Raw genomic sequence first — 25,880 nt, 5'->3', positions numbered from 1 at the left:
ACGCTGTATAAATTCGTTCGATTCCATGATTTTGTGTTCGATCCCAAAGAATGCTAACCCCCATATTAAAAAGGAATTGTTTGCAAATAGTTTTTCTGTGTTTTAATAAATTTTTACAATTTCTCAATATTTTGGACAATTTTGTTTTTAATTTTGCTTAAAAGGAAAGTCGTTTAGTTGAATTAGCTTCAGCGTCACATTGTTTTAAATTTATATTTTTATCGTTTTATGGAACCAAACTTGGAATGTCTATTAAACAATTTTGCGGTTGTAATGTAAAAAACTTTCAACGTGGTAAAATTATTTTGTATTGCTAGGTTAGGTTAGGTTATATTGGCTGTCCACTAAGGACACACTTAGGCTATAGAGCCCATTGTGACACCATACATGCGTTTTATCACCTTTTCCGCTGATAATTTCAATTATCAGCTCCTCAATTATTTACAGTGGCTGAGTGCACCTCCTTCATGCATATACCATGCACTACACCAGCCCCAATTATTGTTGAGATGGTGAGAATCGATCCCGTTACCTTAGGCATACCCTGAACGAAATTGGTTACGCATTAACTAACTGGGCTACTAACGTTGTATTGCAAACATTAATACAACCCAACAAGCACATAATAATACCAAACTTTCCGTGCAATTAATGTAACGTTGCCAAAAACAAATTTTCTACATTTTTTCTTCGATTATCTCGAAAATATTTACAAAATTAAAAAATTTTATTATACATATTTATATATATATAGTTTTGACTTAATATACAATTTTTTTTCTTAAACTTTGCCCGAAATTTTTCCTTATTTAAATAAAAATTAATTTATATATTTTTCTTTGAGCAATATTGTGAGATTTTTGTGTGAAAATTTTTTTGTGTTTCGAGTGGACCATGGATTAATTAAGTTAAGTTACAAATAAATGAACTCTTCCATAAAATTGACAAAAAATTACCTATTTGAAAAATTTCTTTGAAAATAATAAAAAAATTATTTTCTTACCAATATTAATACTAATAAGATGCACGTTGAATTTATTTCTAAGAAATATGTACACTTTTTAGATTACAAACTTTTGTGGATGAGTTCATGTCGAATTAAAACAAAGAAACAGAATCTAAGTGCTTGGATGTGGTTTGTTTTAGTTAATTAAATAAATTGAACATTCACGGCACAATCAGGCGTTAAAAATTTTTTTTTTTTGGTTTTTTTAAAAATTTTTTTATGTTTAATTGTTTTTATTTTATTTTATTTTTTGTAAACGTGCGAAATTCGCAACTATAGATATATCACAAACTTGAGTTTTTTTTTATTTTTAATTACATATTTTAATTGTATTTTATATAATTTTCTTAAATTTTTATTAAGAATTTCTATTGATATTTTTTTAAATTTTTTTGTTTGATTTTTTGTTTTGAAATGCATGAAATAACATTTTTTTTACTATAAATCATTTTATGAAAAATTGACTTAAAATAAATAATTAAATTGCTCTAGTTATCGCTCGATAATGGTTGGTTTTTGTGGCTACATGAACTTGCAAACGGGCAGAGATTAGAAATTAATATTAATTTAAAATTATTAAAATGTAAAATTAATTCGTAAATATGTGAAAAATCAATCGACACGAATGCACGAATTAATGTAGATAAAATGTTTGACGAATTCGGATAATATCCGATTATTTATGTGAATAACTTTTTTTTTGAGTTTCAAAATTTCATAAAATGTATTACTTTATTCAAAAATGAAATTACAAACATTTTCCCATTCAAAACATATTATTTAATTAATAAATTTATCGAATTTGATAATTAATTGATAAATATTGTAATTATAATTAATATTTTCAATTTTTTTTTTCATAATTAATATGAGTATTGTTTTGAAGATAAATTTTATGTGTCTGAACACATTAATGGCGAATTATTTGTTTTTTCCAAATATAGATTTTTTCCGATTTAAATTGTTTTTTTTTTTTAATGAACCAGGATGATGTAATTTGGGTTCCAGCCATTCGGGCAGTAAGTTAATATATTAAGAATAAAATAAAATATTTAGAATACTTGTTAGTTTTTCAATAATTTTTTGTTTAAAAATATTATTAATATTTTCAATTTTCTTCTTCTGTTACAGAACATCTTTTAAATCGAAAAATCTATATTTTATAAGTATATCGATTACATATTTTTTTACATAAAATCATGCGAGAAATATAATAAATCTCAACATATTTTTTTTTTGAAATTTGAGCGGTAAAAAGTCTTGTTATTATAATAACTAATATACACTAACCGGTATAGAAAATAGAACAGAAATCGAAGATTGTTTTTTTCTAAAACGCAACGAAACAATAAATTTATCTGGATGAAAGTATTGTTGTTTGTACCTAAAAACTAAAAAATTGACAATGATCTCCGAACAAAGCTTTTGGAAAAAGAGTTGTGTGGAATTGGATGATTTTTTTTGACGATTATTTGAAAAAATATTCTTTACGCGTCTATATTGAAAAAAAAAGCTTTAAGTAGGTAAATGCATATTTTATTTAAAATTAAGTTGATTTAATTTACCCCATCTATCAACGGAAATATTGGATTTCGATAATCATTTATCAAAATATTTTTTTTATGAAACTCGTGTTTCATCTTCTACTCTGTTTTTGGCTTGATTGAACTATTCTGATTGTGTAGTGGCTTAAAATAGAAGAAAATATGAAAAATTTTGTGTGTCACTTCCAACGAACGACTAGAGTTTACTCCTCGTCAGGTTATTGTCAGTTTCAAACATTAGACGCTTTGTCGACAGCACATTAATATACAAATTATATACCCATTTTTTACCGTTTTACCGTTACCGAGTGTTTTTTCTCCCCTATAAATGAATTTGGTATTACCAATCTTTATCAAACGGAACTTTTTTTATCTGCTTTTCTGGACACAGTCAGTTCTTTGTTCTTTGAGATTTTAACCAAAAACATATCTTGGAAACAAATATTTTACCTATTTCCTTATAAAAAACGATAGGTCATCCAAGCGGGGACTTTAATAGATGAGTATTTAATATTTTTAAAAATTGCATTTTGCTTTTTAATTAAATTTTGATATTTCAATTTTTCCACATTTTATTTCTGTTATTTTTTATATAAACTCAAATTTCAAATACAAATTTAATACAAAAAAGTATGCTAGTTATCGAAACAAAATTGTTATTTAAAAAAAAAATGTTTACCTACTTTTGCTACCGGTCAGTGTAACATATAACATATTTTTTAGTATTTAATTAATTTTAATTTTTTTTTATGTATTAGTAAAAAGTAAAAGTTTTTTTTTCAGTGAACTGAAGAAAAATTAAAAAAATCTATTTAAAAAAAACAGATAAAACAGAAAAATTCAAAATGTTTTTTTTTCTTCTTTATATTTATATTTATATTATTCTAGGGACACCAACGTGTTGTTATTGATATAATAAAATAAAAGTTTTGAGAATTATGAAGCGAAATATAATCATTTTTAATAATTATAGAATAAAAATGTTTGTTATAATGCAATAATAATAATGGGCTAATATTGATGATCAGAATATTGTAAAAATACACCAGTGAAGACGTCATATTATTTGTTTTTGTTATGTTTTTATTAATTTGTTTGTTATTATGAATGTTTATTGTATTATTAATCGGCATTATTAATTTATTATTTATTATATTATTATGAATATTATTATAATTATTATTATAATGAATACATTTCAGTTGCTGCTGTCTCGGTTGCCCTTTTTTTGTTTTACTACAAGAATAAGAATGAGAATCATAAAGTATCATAGTATTATAAAGAATAATGTCTGTACTATGTTGTATCCGAAAAACCTTCGTAGGTGTCCAAATTATAAAAAACGTTGACGTAAATATATCGCTCCAAAAGGCAATGAGTACACATATAAATAATACAAATGGTATCAAGATTTCATAACCAATATACCACCATGTGAACTCATAATAATAACGTCCTCTCGGAGACGACGTCCTCGATCAGTCTAGCTCATGATTCTCTAGAAAATGACCGCGTACTTCTAAATGTGCTGCTAAATCCAATACTAAATGTTGTAAGGCAGGATGTTCGAGTAGTTCAGCTTCAGGTAGTGGTGGTTGACAACGGGGACGATATTGACGACCTTTAAAACCTCTATGTAAGTGTAAGACTACATCACAGAATATATATCGTAATAGTAGTAAACGTAGAAAATCATCACCAAAGAATTGTAGATATGATGGTTCTAGAAAAAATTACAATTACGTATGTAACATAGTGAAATTTATTGAAAATTGAATTTGCAGAAACTGAAATATCATTTAGAGACAATTTTGTTAACTTCAGTGAAATTAATGTTTGAGACAGTAAAATATAAACCTGTGGGGGAATCATACTTATAACCTTTTTCATTCGCGGATCCAGAGAATGGTAGTCAAACTAATTGCAAGTTAACTTTTTTAAGTAATGAGCAAATAGTTCGAAGTCCTTAGCCCTAACCCATAATATACCCGGATAGTTCTTAGTTAGAATGGAATCAATGACATTTTTTAAAGACTATACTTCAAGAAAATTGTGAATATCGGAAAAATTTTGTTGTTTCTGATTTGGATAAATATTATTTTCTAGAGTAAGTTTTACTCAAAATTACAGAAATCGAGAAATAACCCTGACGGTTGGACGAATAAGATACTGATCGTATACATTATTGAAATATTTGAATACATAACACTATTAAATTATCAATTTGTCCAGTTTTTACATTCCATAACACACTAGTTATAAAAGTTTATTTTTTAGTTTTATAAGTAGTATGCTATAGAATGTAAAAACTGCACAACTTGATAATTTAATAGGGTTATATATTCAATAAACTTGTAACAATTTTTAGTAAAGACCAGAATTATAAAAATATTTAAAATGCCAATTTTATCATTAAAATCGGAATATTCGTATAAGAAAATATTCTAAGCAACTTTTTCTAATAATTTTTTTCGATATCTCTAGCCCTCTCTGACGCTAGGCAAAATAATGAATATCGGCTCTATATTTGTCAATTTGTAGTAGGCTGAGTTTAAAGTTTCGGTTAGATACCTTAAAAAATGTGGCCCATCACCCTGTATGACTGTGCAAAATTTCATATCGATATTTCTATAAATAACGAAAATATGAGGGATTCTGCATTTTAAATGCGACATACTACATAGGGGATAATATGCCGACGCAATTTCTTATTATATAGAGGTTTAGAAACATCTTGTTTAATTGCAAAATCAACCACATTTTCATGTTTTTAGATTATTTATGGTAATTAGGATCCACAAAATATAAACAACCGGGTAATTTGACGGTAAGATGAATATTTTTTAAAAATATATCATGACTTTGTTAGAAATAAAAGCTTTTTGTACAAGGTTTTAGACAAAATTTGTATGTAAGAATTAGCATTAAATTCCGAAACAATGTTTTTTTGAGATTTACTCAATTTTCAAAATTTTTGCTATTGAACTAAACATTTTTCGAACGGGAGTAATTTTGATCCCTTAAATCCAAAAATCGAGTGCATTTAACGATTGAATGTGTATTTTCTGAAATATTGCCTAAAATCCAATACGAAGGATGGCATCCCGAAGGAACTTCACTTGATGTTACAGAAATTTGTGTTTAAATCGCAAAAGAAACCAAATTTTTCAGAAAATCACAAATAGTCCAACAACTATAACCCTTGTGGAAATAAATCTGTTCTGGAAGTCATATTTAATTTGAAATTCAGAAAAAGAATATGAAAAGTAAAACTATCTATGAAAAAGTCATAAACAGTCTGAAAATATCAAATAAATTATTAATCCATCATTTTATGACAGAAAATGGTAATGGATTGAGATTCTTTCGGAAGAAATATTCTCCTAGAAAGATTTTATGAAAAATTAGTTAAATCAAAGACTATAGGATAGACAAGAAGCAGAAGTATAATTATAAGTGACATCTGGAGTCTGAGGCGATCAACTATTAAGTTTGTCGGCCTTTGCGGGTATGGCTATTAAGTTTAACTACTTTGCGGGGGTGACTATTAACTATTAAGTTTGAAAGCCTGACTCGGTAGAGGCGCTGAAACTCGTATACTACGATTTTACATTAGCTCATATGGGCTGCTTCTCCTCTATCCTATGCTCTTTGAGTTAAATTAAAATTAGCATAATAAAGTAAAACTTTTTCTGAGATTTTCAAAGATCAATAAAATTTAAAACATTTCGCATTTTTCAAAAATTAATTACTGTAGGTGTTACACTTCAATTATATTGAATTCAAATATACCTATAAAAAAAAAAATTGTCAGGAGATTAGATTACTGAGGCATTCTGACTTATTACCTCTGATGTGGTAAATTCCAACATATATTTATATATATGTCAGTAATAAATGTGTATATACCAATATATATATACATGATGTCGACATTTCTCTTGCGCGAATGACCTTTTTAATATAAAAATGAATTATTAAGTACATTAAGGCCCATAATTTCGAAAATGTACGCAAGCTAAACTGTTTTGCTAAACTTTGAGCATAGTTTAGCTTGGGTACATTTTCGAAATTATAACCCTTAATTTACTTAATAATTCATTTTTATAATAAATATAAGGTCATTCGCACAAGAGAAATGTCGACATCATGTATATATATTGGTATATACAATTTTGTAAATCTACTGGCATATTTATTACCTCTGGATAAAAATCGTTTACAAAATACTTATGTATATATCCTGTAAACGGTTTTTCTCCAGATCAAAATCGTTTACAAAATACTTATGTATATATCCTGTAAACGGTTTTTCTCCAGAGGTAATAAATATGTCAGACAAACTGATTTAATATTTTATTATAAAAAGAATTGTGCGAAAAAAAATCGATATCGGGTTTTTAACGGAAATACACGTTTTTAAGGCCTTCAATTTTTCAACCGATTTTTCACAAACTCGGTACATAGGTTCAGTTTGGTCATAATTCCAGACGATTTTTTCATTTCTCCCTAGAACTTTTTTCAACAGTACTTCCCTCTAGGCCAAAACAGGATTTTTGGGGTTTTCTCAAAAACGGCTTTAACGAGGCTAAACTAGGCTCAGGGCTAGACCTTAAGGTGTTCCTAGGATTGCTATAAGACACCTTAGAGAAAACCTTTCCAAATACAGGAAAATGGGATTTTCTAAGGAGAGGCTGAGGGGGGATAGTAGTGAAACTTCGTATCATTGTTTATATCAACAAGGTCCTAGGTTTGATATAGCTCCCCTCTGGGCGCCTCCCCCTGTAGCCGTGTAGCCGGAGGGGGTGAAATCGTCAAAAGTGGTCAAATCAACCCTACCCAAAATTGATCAAATATTATTTAAAATGTAACTTTTGTAACTTGGTAATCTTTGCTTAACCTCACCCTTACCAAACTACATCCTTCTAAATATTATATTAAATCCAATAAATACCTAAGCCTGTTCCTCATTACTTCTTTTTAAATAATTCTTACAATTGGCTGCTTTCAATATTACAAGAATAATCAATTTTATAATATAATAAAGTCTTGTCCGATGTTTCGGACCGTTTATTATAAGTATTCAATATGATAATAGTAACTCCTACAATAATTAATTTCAGACTCTTTCAGAGATAGTTTTGCTTCACATATCCCTTTTCTGAATTTCAAATAAAATATTATGACTTCCAAAACAGATTTATTTCCACAAGGGTAGGCAACGACAACAAAATAAACGGAAAGGTAAGTGCATGAAAATATTAAAATATTCAAATCACGCTCATAAAAACTTTATATTACTCACTCTTAAAATTTTCTGGATTAGCGGCTTGTATTATTATTAAAATGATTGAACTTACCCATTCGCGATCTTGTAAATAACCGCGATGCTTCGGTAACAAAACGATCGATATAACTTTGGCACCGTTCCCAATGATGAATTGGAATATTGACAAGATTACAACAAAAACAGAATGCTGTTAACGGTGAATGAAGGAATAACGTAAATAATGATCCGTTATGCTGCTGATCTAAAAAATAGGAATAAAATAAATTAATATTTAAATTTTAGATAGTGACAATTAGGTTGCCTCTATTTCTCGCTTTAAATATATTTGTTTATGCGAAACGTTTGTGTGTTCTATATACACAAATAGAATGAAGACACAAACACGTTACATATAATTTGTGTCACTCATATAGAACGAGAGTGACGGGCTCGGTTAGGTCCTAGACCGGATATCTAGAGGACCCGAGTTCGAATCATGCCTTCTGTGTAATTTTTTCGTTTCCTTTTATTTGTTCAAATGAAAATACGTAATATGCGTTTTCCATTGAAGTCTACAGTTTGAATAGAATTATATCGAGGTCGAAAATAGACAGCTAAAATCTCAAATTTTAAGAAATTTTTAATTTATTCTCGAAAGAATGAAGTTGTTTTAAAATATCTTTTTTATCCTTATTAGGATAGTTTTTATAAAAAAAAATTCTAAATTGTGATTGTAAAGTTCTTACCTTGAAAGGCTGGTGGTGTATCCTGAGGTGACATTAATGTAACTAACGGCTGCCCAAAGTATCTGGGTATATGTTGGAATACAAAACTATTATCACTGTCGACAATCACAAATAGCGGTCGTCGTGTGAATGGATATAAATCACCCGGATATAGACAATGCATTTCTTTGATTTGTAGTCCTTTTTTATTTGTATGCTGTTCCACAACCATACCATCACGTTTGCTGCATGTAAGGACACCGCCCAAGTCGTAACCCACTGAAATATTGCAATTATTACAAATAATAACATGTACAGGTTATATCTAATTAAAACAAACAGGTAAACAATTGATTATTAATCATTGATGCACGGAAACTTGCCTCCGAAAGAAGCTAAGTCTGTGATTTTTTTTGAAAAACTTTATTTTTTAATGGAGCGAGAATATTAATCCAGAATTCCTTTTTTGTACCGGTATAGAGAGGATTTTGTATATAAATTATATAGACTATCACTACATGAATTTGAAACCTGGATTATCGTTCTTAGAATATTAAATTTTCAGTCGTGCGCCATATAAGTGTCAAAATATTGTTTTCAGCAAAGGTAATAGCCTAATAGAACTGGAATGCATCAACTGATAATTTTGGTTTCCGGAAAAACTTGTTATCGGTCAAGGGGAAGTTTGAATTTTGAGAAATCAGCATCAAATGACGGAATATCAAGAAATAAGATTTTGTTTATCCGCTAGAATAAATATATGAATAGTATATGGAATAATGAGAGTAAAGTTTCTGGTTCATTGATAGTCTCGGATCATAATATTTTGGATGATTACAGGACGCTCCATGTTGTTTATTTCTTTGTCTAGCATTGAAAAATTAAGGCAAGATACCATTGATATATTACTATTAGTGCCAATCAAATGAAAAAAAAAACAACCTTTTCGATAGGTAAAATCTAGTAGAAAAAAACCACAAAAGTAACTTAAATTCACATCTAGGAATCGAAAACTTCAATTAAAGGATTAAAATTTCGATAAGTCACTAGAAGCGCAAGCACTATTAAAATAGAAGTAGTTTAATAAATTTGAATTGCGAAGTAGAATGAAAGAAAATTGGGAGACCAATGGGGTATTGTCTTCGGTGTTATTCTTGGAAAATACAGCTTAAAAAAACAAAATAAATATATATACTTGTAAATAAATTATATTCTCGGGCGAATAATTTATTTTGTAGTGATTTGCAAAAAAGCCTGGATAGGTTTACAATAATGTGTGGGTCATTGATTCACCCTAGATCCAATACTTTCGCAAGTATTGGATCGCTAAGCCGATATTTTCTTAAAGTTGTAGTGCAATACAGGATGTCATACAAGGATGAAATATGATGAAGTTTTTAATAAATTCGATTACAATCTTGATATTGTTCAACTTGTGTGTTTCTGTTTTCAAAAGTCATACGACGTGGATTACGGTATGAAACCTGAAAGTAACAAATTGAAAATACTTACTATCCTCTGGATGTTTAGTTGTCGAGAAACATCCATCTGCTGATATATACAACAATAGTGCACCGTTCGCTGGCAACTCTTTAAAACCACTTGCTAAAAATACCAGAACTTGACTTAAACTCGGTTTATATAATAAATACTTATGTGGATTATCCCGTTTATTTGGACGATCACCATTCTCCATTGGATAACATTTTGATCCAGGCATTGCGTATGGCATACGCCCAGGTGCTGGTGATGCATCGTATATGTGATTAAAATCATCTTGTGGCTCACGCTCTAATGTTTGTAACATACGAAACATGTCCATTGTTAATTCAGAAAATTTTACTTGATCTGTGCAATTGCCTATTATTAAGATTTCTTGTAGTGTTAAATTCATAAATTGTGATTTTTCTACTGGAGGAGTTGTTAATGGACTTAACCTGAAATTGAATTTTTAAAATAAATTAGCATACTTATAGACAAGCACCTATTTTATAATATACCGAAAAATGAATCGATACTCTCATCTAGACGATAGTCGCATCAAGTGTTAGAAACCCTCCGAGAAACGTTTCTAGCCTACTCCGATAATATTCCTACTCTGATCGTCATTTATGTCAATAAAAAACGGAAAATGCTTGGCAAATCTTAAATGGGTTAGTTATTTAGCTAAAATTTATAATTGACTCGAAAAATCGCCGAGAATTTGATATAAACTTGTACTATAATATGTAATTGCATCGATAATGAAAAGGACGTCAACATTCATCTTATGTAATAAAAAGAAATCGTTTTTTTGCGAAATAAATGTGAATAAGAACTATTGGAGTGGACCTATAAATGTTTTATAGAGTAATTTTAGCTATTGATGCGAGTGGCATTCTAAGCCCCTTTTCGAGGTAAATACCAGCATATTTGTATACAAAGAAGATACCAAATAAGTTGTTAAAATAATCCGATCGTTTCTTTTTTGAAATTAAATGTACCAAGTTTCATCAAATTCCAAAACCAATTTCTTTTAAATGATATTTTCGATTTTTTGAAGAACATTGAAAAAGGGATAATTGCAAATTTGAATAAAAACCATGTTTGATCCAAAAAATACAAAAACTAGACCCTTTTGATATTTTCGACCCTCTCTTTTTGACTACGAAAATTGACGAATCATTTGACGATTAGAAGTGTATTTTCTGTAATTTTTGTTTCGAGTAATTTAACGATAAAGACATTTTTTTGTAATTTTCGAATTTTTTTTTTTGCATTTAAACTGCAATATTTAAAAAAATATGTATCCGAAACTGCTAGAACTTTTTGAACATGTTGTCAGTACCTAAATAAAGTGAATTTTTGTTCCCGTGGTTAATTCATCAGTTTTTGTGCTGAATATAACATAAAAAGAAAAGTACGAAAAACCTTACTTTCATTATAACTCCGTCAATTTTCATACAAATGACTTATAACTTTTCCCATTTTCATGGTATTTTATAGTATTTTAAAAAGTGTACCATATTTTTTCTTCAAAAAACTTCAAATTTATCAGTTATTTGACGTTAAATACTCCGAATTTCAATCGCCAAAAACTCGGAAGTTTTTGACTTTTCGAAATATACTTAAATAACTTTTTTTGCTTAGAATTTATCCTTCTATCGATTCCCGTTATCTTTTTTAACATAAACTTTTCCACCCCCAAGAGAAGTTTTTAACTTCTTTAAGTAAGCTTTAAAAAATGCAATCGAACAGTTTTTATAAAGATTCATTGACTATCCCTGGATTCCGAGCTTTTAACATATTTATACCTTACGGATCTCTGTTACATAGGGAAATATTTATCAGATTCTAAAAAGAATATGAATTCTCATATTTTTTAGTTTCCCATTTTTGATTTTTTCGATTTTGATGGAATATAAATTCAGAATAACTTACCTATGTGATAATACAATTGGATTACTATCCGCGTGTAACACTGAAATCATAGCATCAGCTTTAATAAAACTTTTAATTTCCTCTAATACTAAACTCCATTCAATTTGATCGTCTGGTTCATATGTGCTTGTATAATCGGCGATTTGTTTATCCAATTCAATAACAAGTTCACGTACTAATTTCATTTTTTTCAATAGTAAACATACAACGATAAATCGTGCATAATAACGTAATTTTTTTACCATTAAATCGGATCTAAAATTTTAAAAAAATTACTATTAATACTGATTTTGTTAAGGATTTATTTCGAGGTTGACTATATTTGACAATAGTAGAACTATAATGATCCAAGTATCATTTTTCTTAAAATGAACATTTTGGCATGTGCGCACGAAAAAAGCGTAATTCTTCCATACTAAAGCCATTTGTCATCATTTTCTTTCAGAAATCTCAAACTTTTACTTCATGAAGAATTTATTTTTAGAAATTTTAATAAGATAAATCAAAAATTTTTTTTCTCACAATTATAAAAATGTAACTTGGTTCATTATGGTTCTATCCGCTTCATTTATTGAATTTTTATTTTTACCTGTCTTCTTTTGAAGCTCTAGAATAGTAAGCTCGTCCTCTGATTGCCGCATAAAATGAATAAGCTTCATTTAAATAATTTGTTTCGCTAGTTCTTAAACTGAAAAAAAGAAAAAGCATATTAGAAGCTTTTTTTTAAAAAATTTTTACATATTAAATTATTTTTTCAAGCTTAATCAACTTAGTACTATCCAGATTCAAACATCGATGAATTTTAATGAATTCCATTTGTTGGAAATCTAAATTATATCTACATGGAATGGGAAAAAAACTATGTTCTGAACTTTTAATAAAAAAAACTTAAAACATAAAACCGACTTCAAAAGAAAAACTTTTCCAAAACAAATTAATATGCACTAAAAAGTAAAAAAATAACGATTAATAATATAATGTAGTTAAAATTATTATTACTTTTGGAGTCGGTGTCAGCCAAGGAAACAACTCTGACAGAACAGTTTTCTACATTAGCTTGGCTAACACCGATTCGAAAAATAACAATAATTTTAACCATATTATATTGTCGTTATTTTTTAGTGCATATCAATTTGTTTTGGAAAAGTTTTTCTTTTGAAGTAGGATTTATGTTTTAAGTTTTTCTTATTTTGTGATTTTTAGTGAATCTGAAGCACACTGACTAATTTGTCAAAAAAGGATAATCGAAATTGGTTGGCGTTATATTGAGTTATTCTCTTGCCGTGCATACTTAATGCAAATTTAATACTTTTAAGGTTTTCTCATGGATGCCGTTTATAGAACTGGGCCAAAAGGAAATGACTACACGGGGAGCACCAGCTTTAGAATAGATAAAGAAGCATCAAAATCGGTTCACCCAGTCCAAAGTTCTGAGGTAACACAAGTAAAAAAAAAACAGTCGATTGATAACCTCCTCCTTTTTTGTTAGAAGTCGGTTAAAAAGAAGTATTCTCTAAAATTAAAAAATATGTTAAAAAAATAGAGAGAAATGCTGTATAATGGACTTTTACTATACTATCGAGCCTTGAGTGATGGATGTTACCACACGCTTATAGAATAAAAATTATTTTAGGACAGAAAATACTTTAAATCAACTAAAGATGACAACTTAAGCTTTTGAAAAAGGATTAATCAAAACAATGTCAATTATAAATTTTAATATAAAAGTTGAAAACTTGAAACTTTGAAACTTAATTAGACAAAAAAATATTGTTTAAGTGTTAGCACGAATACAGAAAGTCATACATAATGAGCTCAGTCAACTTTAGTGAGTCTTGTATATTGATTGATTTGTCATTGGGAATATATTTAAAAACAATTTTCTTGGAGGCTTTATATAAATTATCTTTGTTGCTGTTGGAATAAGAAAAAATACACAGTTTTTTTAACCTCTAATAATAAAGTAACCTTGCCGAAAGTTTTGGGTAGTCTGCATAAAACCCGGTAGTTTTGATTTTTTGCAGACTTTTTTATGATGAATAATCCAAGTTTGTCACCTCGAGCGCCTAACGCAACCTTTCCAAAAATCGAAAAAACCGTGAAAATTTCGAAATATGGCGATTATAGCCTTAAAGGACTAGTTTTTTGATTAAATCTTTTCAGAACGTTTTTAATGTAGACTAAATTTGCCACAATATGCGCTAAGAATGGACTCTGTAGACCCAATACTTTCCGAGATAAAGCTTTTCAAAATTTATCGAAGTAAGTTTATACATCAGAACGCAACTTTGTCAAAAATCGAAAAACATGTGAAAATTTCTGTTTTTTTTTTCTGATTTTGGCAATTATTGTATCAAATTTAGTCTACTTTAAAAACGTTCCGAAAAGGTTTTATCAAAAAATTAGTCCTTTAGGGTTATAATAGCCAAATTCCGAAATTTTCACGGATTTTTCTATTTTGGCAAAGTTGCGTTCTGCGCTCGAGGTCACAAACATAGATTATTCATTGGAATAACATCATAAACAAGTCTCCAAAAAATCAGAACTACCGGATTTGATGCAGACTGTAATGTATAAAGTTACTGTAATATAATAGCTTTTAAATATTTTCTATTTTCGGAATTGAAATTATTCCTCTTTAATATTTTTGGTGAATTGAAATACCTGGAAAATTAAACTTTAGTCTTTATACTTTTCCTACGAAATTGGGCTATTTGGTTTTTTAAATAGTTTATTCAAGCAGGGAATTGCTACGCTTTTTTTTTCTTTAAGATACAAAATTTTTAAAATTTATAGAAATATTAAATAAGAGTTTTTTGTAATAAACAAAATTGAAAATAATTTATTTATTGGCAATGATTTTTCATCTGTAAAACATGAGTTTATGAATATTTGATATTATACAATGTTTTATTTTATGATAAATTAAGAAAATATGTAACATAGTTTCCTTAAGAAATAAATTTTTTTCCTCAATATTACTGTAGCCAAAATTCGTATACGGCATTTTTTTGGTGGGAATATGTTTAACATACTAAAAAGAATTTTGGCTTACAATTAGATTTCTTTAGCATAATGCGTATGAAAAAAAATTGTTTACTGGAATTATTCCAAAATTATTTAGTATTATTTACTTGTAAAAAAAATTGAATTTTTCTATTTGTTATAAATATTAATTGTTTATTTAATTATTTGTACAGGGTACTGTAGATTAAGGGAAGCAGAACTGTATTTTACGGGTAATACGTATATATTTTTCAAGATGTTCCAGAACTATTAATTTTACAAAAAAAAAAAAATTAAGAACTTCAAGGAATTGTATTTTATCCTGTTATTTCTTTTTTAATTCTATATGCAACTGGAATATTATGAATATAAAAATCGTATTATAACTAACTGTAAATTCACATATTAATAAATCAAAAATAAAAACTCATTAGTGGAACATATTAAGTTTAAGAGAGGTTTTGAAGTGGTCATATTAATTTCATATCAGGAATTATATTAATAAAACTTTTTTAATAAATTAAAAGAATTACTGTTAAAATAATAAAATCTTTTTGAATGTTCCCAATGTATACAGAGTGTCTTATAAACGGTGGCATAAGTTCGGCAAAGGATGTGTGCAATCTGACAAATTTTTTCTAAATTTACCCTGGGAATTATAAGTTAAAGAAAACCTAGAAACCTAGAAGTAAAATTTTTCATAAAATTTAAAAAAAATGAAAAATCAAAAATATCTAATTTAAGAAATTTAATATTTAATAAAGCTAAAAAATTGATTAGTAATTTCAAAGTATAAGAAAGTTTTTGTAATCAATGCGGAAATCGAAGTCGAAAATTTCAACATATATCTTTACTGTTCATGGTCAAGACAATGTATTAACACCACTTTTAGATTGATTTCTGTGTGCACGCATTTATGTGTGTGTAATTCTGGGGAATTTTTTCCTTCATAATTTATTATAAATGAAAAGTGATCGCGATTTCAGATTTGCAAAATATCATCAAGAAAATTTGAAATAGGAATGGCGTTGGGAAGAAGGATAAAAATGAAACTTTTCTATTAATATTATAAAACTGGAAATTTGAAGTTATTAAAATTGTAGAAAATCACTTAAACTAAAATTTAATTTTTTCCTTGTAAAACTAATATTTTGAGAAATATTTACGATAATTGTTTTTGGCAATAGTAGAAAGTATTTTTATCATTTAGGAAGTAGAATGTGTGGACCATAATGGTCGTACTCACATAAAGAGCTTGTTTATTTATAAATTTATGTTTGTTTATTAAATTTTGTACACAAATTGTGCATTTTAAACGTCAATCTCTTTCAATTATAATTGACGATACATTTAATATGCTACAATGACGTAAACTATGGAATCTTAACGGTAATATATAAGTGCCATGAGTACAAAAAATGTAAGCCATAGCTATTAAAATCAGCTGATTTTTTCATTGAATAAAAAGACAAAAGATACCTACTTTATTTTTCATTTTAATGCTTTGGGCCATATTTGCTCCCGTACTCTTTTGTAATTGCGATAGTTTTCCTAGTTTTTATATAAAATTTGCTGTGAACTTTGTTTGTAAAACGATACTTAAACGACATAGTGACCCAAATTAAAATGAAAACAATTATTGTAATCTATATTCTATATATATATATGTAAAATTATTTGCCCTGAATGATTGACTGACGGATCAACGCACAGTCTAACCCACTGATTGTAGAGACCTGAAACTTGTGAGATGTGTTCCTTATATGACGTAGGCATTCGATAAAAAAGCATTTTTCGAAATTTTTCCCTTAAAGAGGTGAAAAAAGGGAGTATCTACTTCAAATTTTTCAAAAACATTCTTTAACAGTGCCTAACAAAGCGAGTGGTTCACAGCAAGTGTTTTATAAAATTCAGTTACAAAATTTTTGGTGTAAAAAATTGTTACACACATATATCAGGAGTCGAACCGGGTCTCTTTAGTTTAATATTAAATATTTGCTAAATTGTGAGGTAAATAATTTGTAAATTCAATCTTACATCAACTTTTCTTAGGTCATCTTGTATATAACAGAAACATAATATTATATGGTTTGGTATATTATATGTATATTATATCATATTGTATGCAAGTAAGTATCATATTTGGCACAAGAAATTAGTGCAACATTCATAACACGTGGCAGGTAGCCAAAATGACGCCTACATCATGTGCTATACAACCAACGAACGCAACCATCATTTATATACAGTTAAACTTCTTTATAAATATAAATCACAATATTATTATGATTTATATTTTATGAAATTATTTGTAACAGTAAAATCGTATCTTATGAAACATTCGAGCCTCGATTATTAAGATTTTTTTTGAACACTTGTTTTATTTTTAAATATTTTTCTTCAATTATAGTAAATTATAATAAATATAGCAAGCCTTATGTGGCCTAGAGTAAACCAAAGCTTAAAACTGTTTCTCTATAAGTGTAATAGGAACCTATACTTATGCATTGATTAAACAAATTGTTTTGTAAAAAGACAAAATATTTGACCAGTATATTAACAAGTTTATTGCGCTTTGATATCGGGTGATTGATTGATAAAATAAAATGGTATAATTTTCATTTTTACGTGATCGAAATATCTTAAGACTTTAAAAGGTTTTTCTAGTTTAACAAAACCATATTTGATTATCAACGTTTTGCTGTTTTAGTGTGTGCTGAGCCTCAATTAAATACAAACTTGCACCTTAGATTAACATGAATTTTCAGTTATTTTGTGGCTTTACTATTAAAAGAAGCTTCAAAAATAATGATAAAAAAATAAAATATGTTTTTTCGAATAATTTAGAAGTTTTTTATTTGAGAAAAAGTGCTTTTTAATTCTATATTTTTAAGTAAAGTCTTCCATTTATAGTTCGATTAGCCAGGCGTATCGGATAGAGGAAACATTTCGTCAAGTCATATTAATAGTAAATGACACTAACAGAAAAATCAACGCTGAAGTTGGATTCTTGAATCGCGTCCAAATTGGGGTTCGGGTTGTCCAAAAAAAATATTTAAATATAAAATAAATAACTTACTAATAATGATAGTATAATTGTCCTATTTTCGATGCAATTTCACCAATTTGCCATCGCTTCAAACCATATTTTGTATCTAAAGTTTGCCTATGTTGCTGTTGAAATTTCCATAATTTTGTATAAATATCAAATGTACGCCCAAAATATGCTTGCCATTGTTTGTGACCATATTGTGGTAAATCTCTGTTACATCAAAAAAAAAAAGAAAAAATATTTTAATCTTCATTTTATAAAAATATGTCTACATTTGTTTACATTCAAATAATTCCAAAGAAACTACTGACAGTGATTTCGATTTTATATTATTGAATGAATCCTGAAAATTTGTATACATTTAAGTATTACAATGTAAATCTTGATTGTAAACATGGTAAAATGTAAAAAAATATTTATTCCGCATTATAGAATTTAAAATATACTTATATGGAAGAAAAATTAAAACTTTTAATTAAAAGAATGAAAGTAAACAAATGTAGACATAATATTTAGTTATACTTTGGTTCAAGAAAATAAAATTCTATTAAATTGAAAGGTAACATTTAACTAATTACAAAATTTGATAAATGTTGAACGTAGACTAAAGATAAAGGATGAATTGTTGAATGTAGACATATAAAATATAGCAAAATTTATACTATTTTTGATTAGTACATACATCAGTCATATAATGGTTAACTAAGCTATAAAAAATTACTGTTTTCTAAAATATATTCAACAAATGTAGACAAAAATAAATTTTATATTGTGGATTAATCGTCTGCATTATCAAAGTAAACAATGTTGATATTGTATAATTAAAACTATAATATAGAAAGTATGTTTATAAGCCTAACATAAAAAGATGTCAACATAGACAATGTAAACATATGTATTAAAGTTTACATTATGTATACAGATAATTATTTTTTTCAAAACATGTAAACATTTAAAAGTAATGTCAATGTAAACAAAAGAATGTGCTTTTAAGACTATGTCAATGTAAACGAGCGCTTAAAAATTATGTCAATGTAAACGATGTAAACATATAATAAGTTAAAACTGTTATTCGATTAAAATAACTGGTTTACATTATGAATCTGTTAAGGTAAACAAATATTTATTACATGTCAATGTATAAACAATGTAAACACATAAGTATATGTTGAATAAATATTATTCAACATATCGAGTTTTATAGTTTTAAAAAATATATAAATTTTTAGATTGTTCAAAATTACAGATAAAATTGTACAGCAAGTATTTATTATTTAATATTTATAAAGCGTATGTCATAAATTTTTGATGCGTTTTCTAAGCTATAATACACACTTGAGATTAGTGTAAACTAGACTTAAGCAATAAATTATTATTTTGGTAGGAAATTTTAAAGGGGGGAATAAATTAAGTATCACTTTTAATGACTCTCTATATGATGACGCTTATAAAATATTTATAAACGACAGAAGGGTTTGGTTTCATTTACCCCATATACAAATATGAGTCATCATTATTAATATAGGGTAAATATTCTATTTTGTGGGGGCGGTTAAAAATTTTTTACAAAACATAATTTACAGAGAACATTTCATAAATTTTTAGAATATGATGTCATAAGATTTTTTTACATTTTTATTTATAAAATTGAAAAATATGGAATTGTCAATTTTTCTAGGAGTTGATAAATTTAAAAAAAAAATATAAAAGAATTGCTTGAATAATTTTGAAAATTTGGATTATTTATTTAAAATATAATAATAAAATTCAATATTATCTGTGACAAACAAGTGATACCAATATATTAAACGAAAAAAACACTTGAAAGAAAATTTAGGAAAAACATAAAAATCCCTATATCTCTGCAATATGTTAAAATTTTTTATTGAATGAAAAAAAATTAATTTTTGTAGGAAAAACTTACCGTAATCCATTAAATAATTGTTTAGATTTTTCTAATAAATGACAAAATTCAATAACAATTTTTCGTTCATGCTCGTCCATACTCGCCATGGCTACCATTTCTTAAAAAATATATAAATGTTTCTTCTGGATTTTGTTATGAAATTTTTTGTGGAAAAGTGTTATATGGTGAAAAACCATATAGACACTCTGTCACACATATAAGCCCATTTAGATGATTAATCCAAATGTAAATGCTACATAATTTTCCAAGTAGTGTGTTTTTTTTCGGTGGTGGCGTTTTTACTTGCGTGTATATAATTTTACGGAAAAACAAAAAAAAATTTTTTTCGTAATATTTTCTGGATAAATTTTCTCCGTTGATGTTTTACATTTTTCACCACAAAAGTTTAAATGATTTTTTATTTATTTGGTTAATGATATTCTTTTGTTCAACTTTTCACACAACACAGTTTTGTTAATAGTATGGGTAAACGAAAAATCGAAAAAATAGACGTCAACGAACGACGTGCTTTTCACTAAATATGGCTACCAACAACGCGTGCGCTGTTGTCTTGTGAACATGATATCCATGGTTGCTAATGTTAACGGCGCTAGTATTAAGAAAATATATACTACATATAGGAAGTTAATTTTAACTGTTCATCGAATGTTGCACTAGCTTGATAAAGGCAGCTTACTACAGTCCAGTTAATTTTATACTCATACTCAGGCAGAGGATGTCCCCGAAATTTTAGTTTCTCTCTTCGAATTTTTAAATTTTTCTCATTCAAATTTTACGGAGTACAATCAATTCTCTATAGGAAAATAAAATAAAATGGTCTAAGAGACGGTATAAGGTCGGTCTTCACCTATCTGATAATCAGAGACATATCTTTTATGAAATTTTATTGATTTTAAAACACTCCTATCATAGTTTTCTATCTAAAAGTGTTCATGGCTATTTTTAATCAAATTAATTTTAGTCAATTTTTTTCATGAGCGGTTTTTTAGGCGAGCCAATATCATTATTTTCATAATTAAATTATCTTATTTTTATTACTTCTGATATCAATTTCGATTGGATAACAGATCGGTGTAGATTTTATCATACCATATAAACAGGTAAGTCCTCGAGCTTACGCCGTCTCTTGTACTAAAAGCAAAAATTATTGGGAATTTTAGAGTTTAAGAAAGTTCATTTTAATTTTTTGACTGGAATTTTCTATGAGCCAGTTTTTGCTTTCGATTGCTAGTTTCGTTGTGAAACCGAAAAAATATTAATACTTTTTAAACAGCATTAAGAAATTCTAAACATTTTTAAGGTAGTATTATCGGTAATAGACTTTGCATTCAGAATTTAATGAAACTTGACATAGTTGTCCATTATTATATCATAATTAACCAGTTAAACTTTTAGGGGCCTTCAGAGAACTGAAAATCTGAAAGTCCAGTTTTGTGAAATAGAATAAAATCTGTGATTTCCCATAAGGATCAATGTTAAAATATCTTTAAAATATCTTTTTTTCAGTTCTCTAAAGGCCCCTAAAAATTTAACTGGTTAATTATGATATAATATTGGACAACTATGCCAAGTTTCATTAAATTCTGAATGCAAAGTCTATTACCGATAGACTGATTACTACATTAAGTAATAAAAAGTTTGAAAAAAATTGAATTTTGTTAAAATTTAAACAAAGTTTTGTTTGCAAAATACAAAGAGAAATATAACAATGGTTGAGAAATATATCAAAATTTGAAATATTAGCTTGATGGTGGAAGAGCCAAATAGTCCTTAATTATACCTAGAATAGCTTCTATCATAAAGTGTTAATATTCTAAGAACGAATCTTGTTAGTTCATTCATAAAATCAATTTACTGTTAAAAAAATGCAAAATATTCAAAATACTTAAACTTTGAAAAATTTTCTACAATTTTGAGAATAATAATAATTTTTTCAAATTTGATAAAGCAAATTTATTTATTTATTTATAAATTATTTTAATTTTTTCAACAATTGAAAGTAAATATTCAGCCATCTAGTTAAAAAATATTGAAACATATAAGAAAAATCAATAAATAAGGGTGAATTTATAAATTATAAGGGGTAAAAAATTATTGAAAAAGTGACATCTACCAGACTATATGAATACTGCTCCAAAGGGTGGAAAACTCCCTAAATTAATTAAATAAAATACATGATTGTTTTAGTAATAGATGGTGCTCCGAATAGAATTAGAATTTTCGAAGATTTCAAACAAAAAGATAATAGGGTGAATATAATGTTGTCTTATAATCTTAATGGTATGAAACATTTTCATTTATTATTCTAGCTTAGTGAATAACGTCGTGGGTCCAATATTGAAGTGAAACCTTGTAATTCCGACTTTTGGATGATTGAAAAAGGTTAGCCTGGCAGGCAATAAGGACAGTTGATGACTAAATTTTTAGATTTGAGCTGTTTCAATTTCAAAACAATAAGTGAAAAATTATTGATTTAGTTAATTGCCTTTTGTTTTTGTTTTCGAAAATTTACACTTGTTGAAGTTCTTAAGACTACGAGTTGAATCTACCTGCAAATTTTCAACGACCTGTCTTTTATAGTTTTGGAGAAAATGGATACCACAGTTTTATCTTAATTTGCGCCCACACAAGTAAACAGTGATGTTTAGGAAAAAATGTTTCAAACAATTGTTGTTTATTATTTTGAGATGAGAGAAGATGGTTCCTATGGAGACTACGATAAGCTGTTGTTGCTCATTTGCGAACTCAAACTGACTTTTTAAGTCCTGTATTTTTCATCTAAATAGTGATTTCTTTTAAATCTTCAAGAATCGATATTTCAAGAACTATGGTACATATCGAAAAACTTTACACTTGATTGTCGTCTAATTTCCTTAAATTCGAATAGAATTCTTTATCAAAACTGGAAATGGAAGTTCCAAATAATATCATACAGTCATTTGTTGAAAATCTAAAGAAACGATCAAAACAATAATTCCCATATCATGTTTCATTTTGTATTCGATAACATATGGCCCATATTTTTTTAAAATATCATTATATTTAATAATGTGACTTCAATTAAGTGATAGTTCACAAGCGAATACCTTATAATATTGTTATTTGTAGTCAATTATCAAATGGGTTGAATTTCTAGAAACATGCAATTACACGTGTCATCACTAATTTACCAAACACAAAATCACGTGTGTTCATCAATTTATACTAGAAATTGAACCCTAATTATTAATAACCGAGCTATAACCAAATCTAAATAAATATATTGACTTAAACCTTGTGTTAAAGCTACAGAGTGAAAGATACGTATATACCTAAACGATGTTTTCTATAATGAGATAATTTCCAGCATAGACTTAAAATTTTCTTAGATTCAATAAAAATACTTTTAACAAAAAGAAAACCGACTTCAAAAGAAAAACTAAATTAATATGCACTAAAAAGTAAAAAATTAACGATAATGTAGTTAAAATTATTGTTATTTTTGAAGTCGAGGTCAGCCAAGGTAACAACTCTGACAGAATAGCTTACTAAATTAACTTGGCTGACACCGACTTCAAAAATAGCAATAATTTTAACTGCATTATATTATCGTTTTTTTTTTTTTACTTTTTAGTGCATATTAATTTGTTTTGGAAAAGTTTTTCTTTAGAAGTCGGTTTTTTTGTCAAAAGTTTTTTTTTATTTTGTGATTTTTAGTGAATCTGAAGTACACTTACTAATTTGTCACCAAAAGAAGTATCATCGAAATCGGTTGGCGTTATATTGAATTATTCGTGCTCTTGTCGTGCATACTTAATGCAAACATAAGACTATTATGATTTTCTCATGGATGCCGTTGTCAGAACTGGACCAAAATGAAATGGGACCACATGGGAAGCATCAGCTTTCAAACAGATAAGTCGTCAAAATCGGTGTTCCCAGTCGAAAGTTCTGAAGTAACACAAAAACTAAAAATACAGTCGAATTGATAACCTCCTCTTTTTTTTTTTAGAGGTCGGTTAAAAATTAAAATCGAAGAAGTTTTGAATATACTTTATCCAGTTGTAACTTTATCTCGAGATATTTACGATTTTATTGTTAAATTAGCAATCACGTGAAAGTTACTGGTGTACAATATACTTAAAATATCAAACTTAGAAATATCAGATCCGAGCGTTTTTTTCTCATTCCTTCACAATTAAGAAATTCTTTTCAAACAAGAAATTGTTCTTATTATTTCAAAGAAAATTTAGTTTATTTGGAACTAAAACGGATAGTTTTTGAGATATGACATCTTTATATAAAGTTACATATGTAAAAGACGACTTATCAAATCGTAAAATCAAAATGAGAGTTACGTTTTCTGAGATTTATGTTACTTGCTAGTTACTAGACATTTCCATAAAATCTTTGTTAATTTGTTATTTGCAAAAAAATTTTCACAAATTTTATAATAAAAATAAGTCAATTATTATTATAATAAGTAGCTAACTTTTGAGTCGGTTCTAATTTTTGCAAAAAAAATTATATTTTGGATTTTTACGTGAGCCAAGTTTGGTCTTCTTTGGTAATAAACAAGGTCAGTTACACGCATTTGTCCATATTTTAAAAACTACTAAACCGCTTTTACATATCTTAAAAACTACTAAATCGCTTTTAATGAAACAATTATGGAACTACCTTGAGTGTAACACCCTTTCGATTACGACTCATACCTATAGAAAATTCAGTGATTGAACAATCAATCATTCCCTATTTGTCTTACCTCAAGACGGAATTTCGATTTGAAAATCTCGTCCGCTTTTTTATCGGTTAAGAAGTAGGCTAATCCTATCTCTTTTTTAAGAAAATCTAATGTTTCAGTTGGGGTTTATCCAGTTGAATAATCATCCATAATTTTATCAACAATTCGGGAACTTTATATCGAATCTAGAATCGTTCGAGCTTTGGTGCTTCTTTATTACTATTGTTACTAACACATTGTATCAAGCGATAGTTTCTAACTAATTGGTAAATAATTTCAAATCGCCCTTAAAAAACAAAGAAACACGTATATTATAAAAAAATTATTTTCTATTAAAGGTAAAACCTGCATCGTGTGCTTGATTGACGGCAATTATATTGATCATCGATATGATGAAGGTAGGAATAATCCCCCATATACATATAAAAAATGTTGTTTTAGAAGAACTGTTTGTTATCCATGAACTGTTGAAAGTGTCCCTATAATTATTATGTTGACTTTTGGTAATTTGAGGTCGATAATCATTTGTTTGGTGTTTTTATTGAAATTAAATTTTATTTATAATTTTATGGGAAAAAAATTTATTTCATAAAAACGAACTACAAGTGAACTGCTTCCACCCGAATGATTACTTGGAAGTAGTCTGTATATTCTGTAAGCTTTAATGTCACTTTTGTCAAAAATGCAATAGTTTCGGAGCACATAGTAATATTAAATTGTAACAAGTGAAAACAAACAATTGACTGAGTTAATTGTTGAAATACCATGTATAGACAGTGTTGATTACTCTGTCACATTATACATACATACATGTCACACATATATAACTGATATTACCATATAATACTACAATTTGCGCATAATATGCGCCCTCACGGGTAAACAGTGATGTTAACGAAAAAATAGTTTCAAACAAAAGTTGTTTATTTTTTTATAAGGAACATTTTTTACATTTAAACTTTTGTTCTATCTCTAACGGTTTACAAGATGAGAACGATCAAGACCCAATTGACCTATGTTGCTCATTTACAAACTTGACCCCACTTTTACGTCCTCAGCACTATTTAAAAATTGGGACTAAACTTAGTACACCTTGGTATATTTCATATACATGGTATAAATATATTTGGTAAATCGTGATAGGTTTTACGACTGTTTAGGAAGGTACGATAACAATTTAAAAAAAACCGTGAATCCAGAAACCGATC

At 27.6% G+C, this 25,880-nt stretch overlaps 1 protein-coding gene across 1 annotated transcript; it reads right to left on the bottom strand.

The window, feature by feature from the left end:
- Positions 1–4,028: 4,028 nt before the first annotated feature.
- On the bottom strand, positions 4,029–20,082 carry LOC123296628 (protein SCAI). Its single transcript, XM_044878182.1, has 8 exons — positions 19,947–20,082; positions 18,050–18,232; positions 12,554–12,652; positions 11,965–12,219; positions 10,057–10,481; positions 8,566–8,823; positions 7,911–8,081; positions 4,029–4,273 (listed from the first exon to the last, which is right to left on the bottom strand). Exons 1-8 carry the CDS (start codon positions 20,042–20,044, stop codon positions 4,029–4,031), a joined length of 1,734 nt encoding a protein of 577 aa, XP_044734117.1. The 5' UTR covers positions 20,045–20,082.
- Positions 20,083–25,880: the final 5,798 nt, after the last annotated feature.

This window comes from Chrysoperla carnea, chromosome 3 (assembly GCF_905475395.1).
Source record: "Chrysoperla carnea chromosome 3, inChrCarn1.1, whole genome shotgun sequence".
NCBI lineage: Eukaryota > Metazoa > Arthropoda > Insecta > Neuroptera > Chrysopidae > Chrysoperla > Chrysoperla carnea.
Note: the sequence above shows the minus strand (reverse complement) of the source record. Positions and strands in the feature narration are given on the sequence as shown.

What these genes read in the sequence shown, in the direction of transcription:
- LOC123296628 (XM_044878182.1), bottom strand. Translation starts at nt 20,044, where the DNA reads ATGGTAGCCATGGCGAGTATGGACGAGCATGAACGAAAAATTGTTATT. An exon ending in CAATTATACTATCATTATTA is followed by an intron (nt 12,653 to 18,049) that starts GTAAGTTATTTA and finishes TCTTTTTTTCAG; the next exon opens with TTTAAGAACTAGCGAAACAA. An exon ending in AACTAAACATCCAGAGGATA is followed by an intron (nt 8,824 to 10,056) that starts GTAAGTATTTTC and finishes GCAATATTTCAG; the next exon opens with TGGGTTACGACTTGGGCGGT.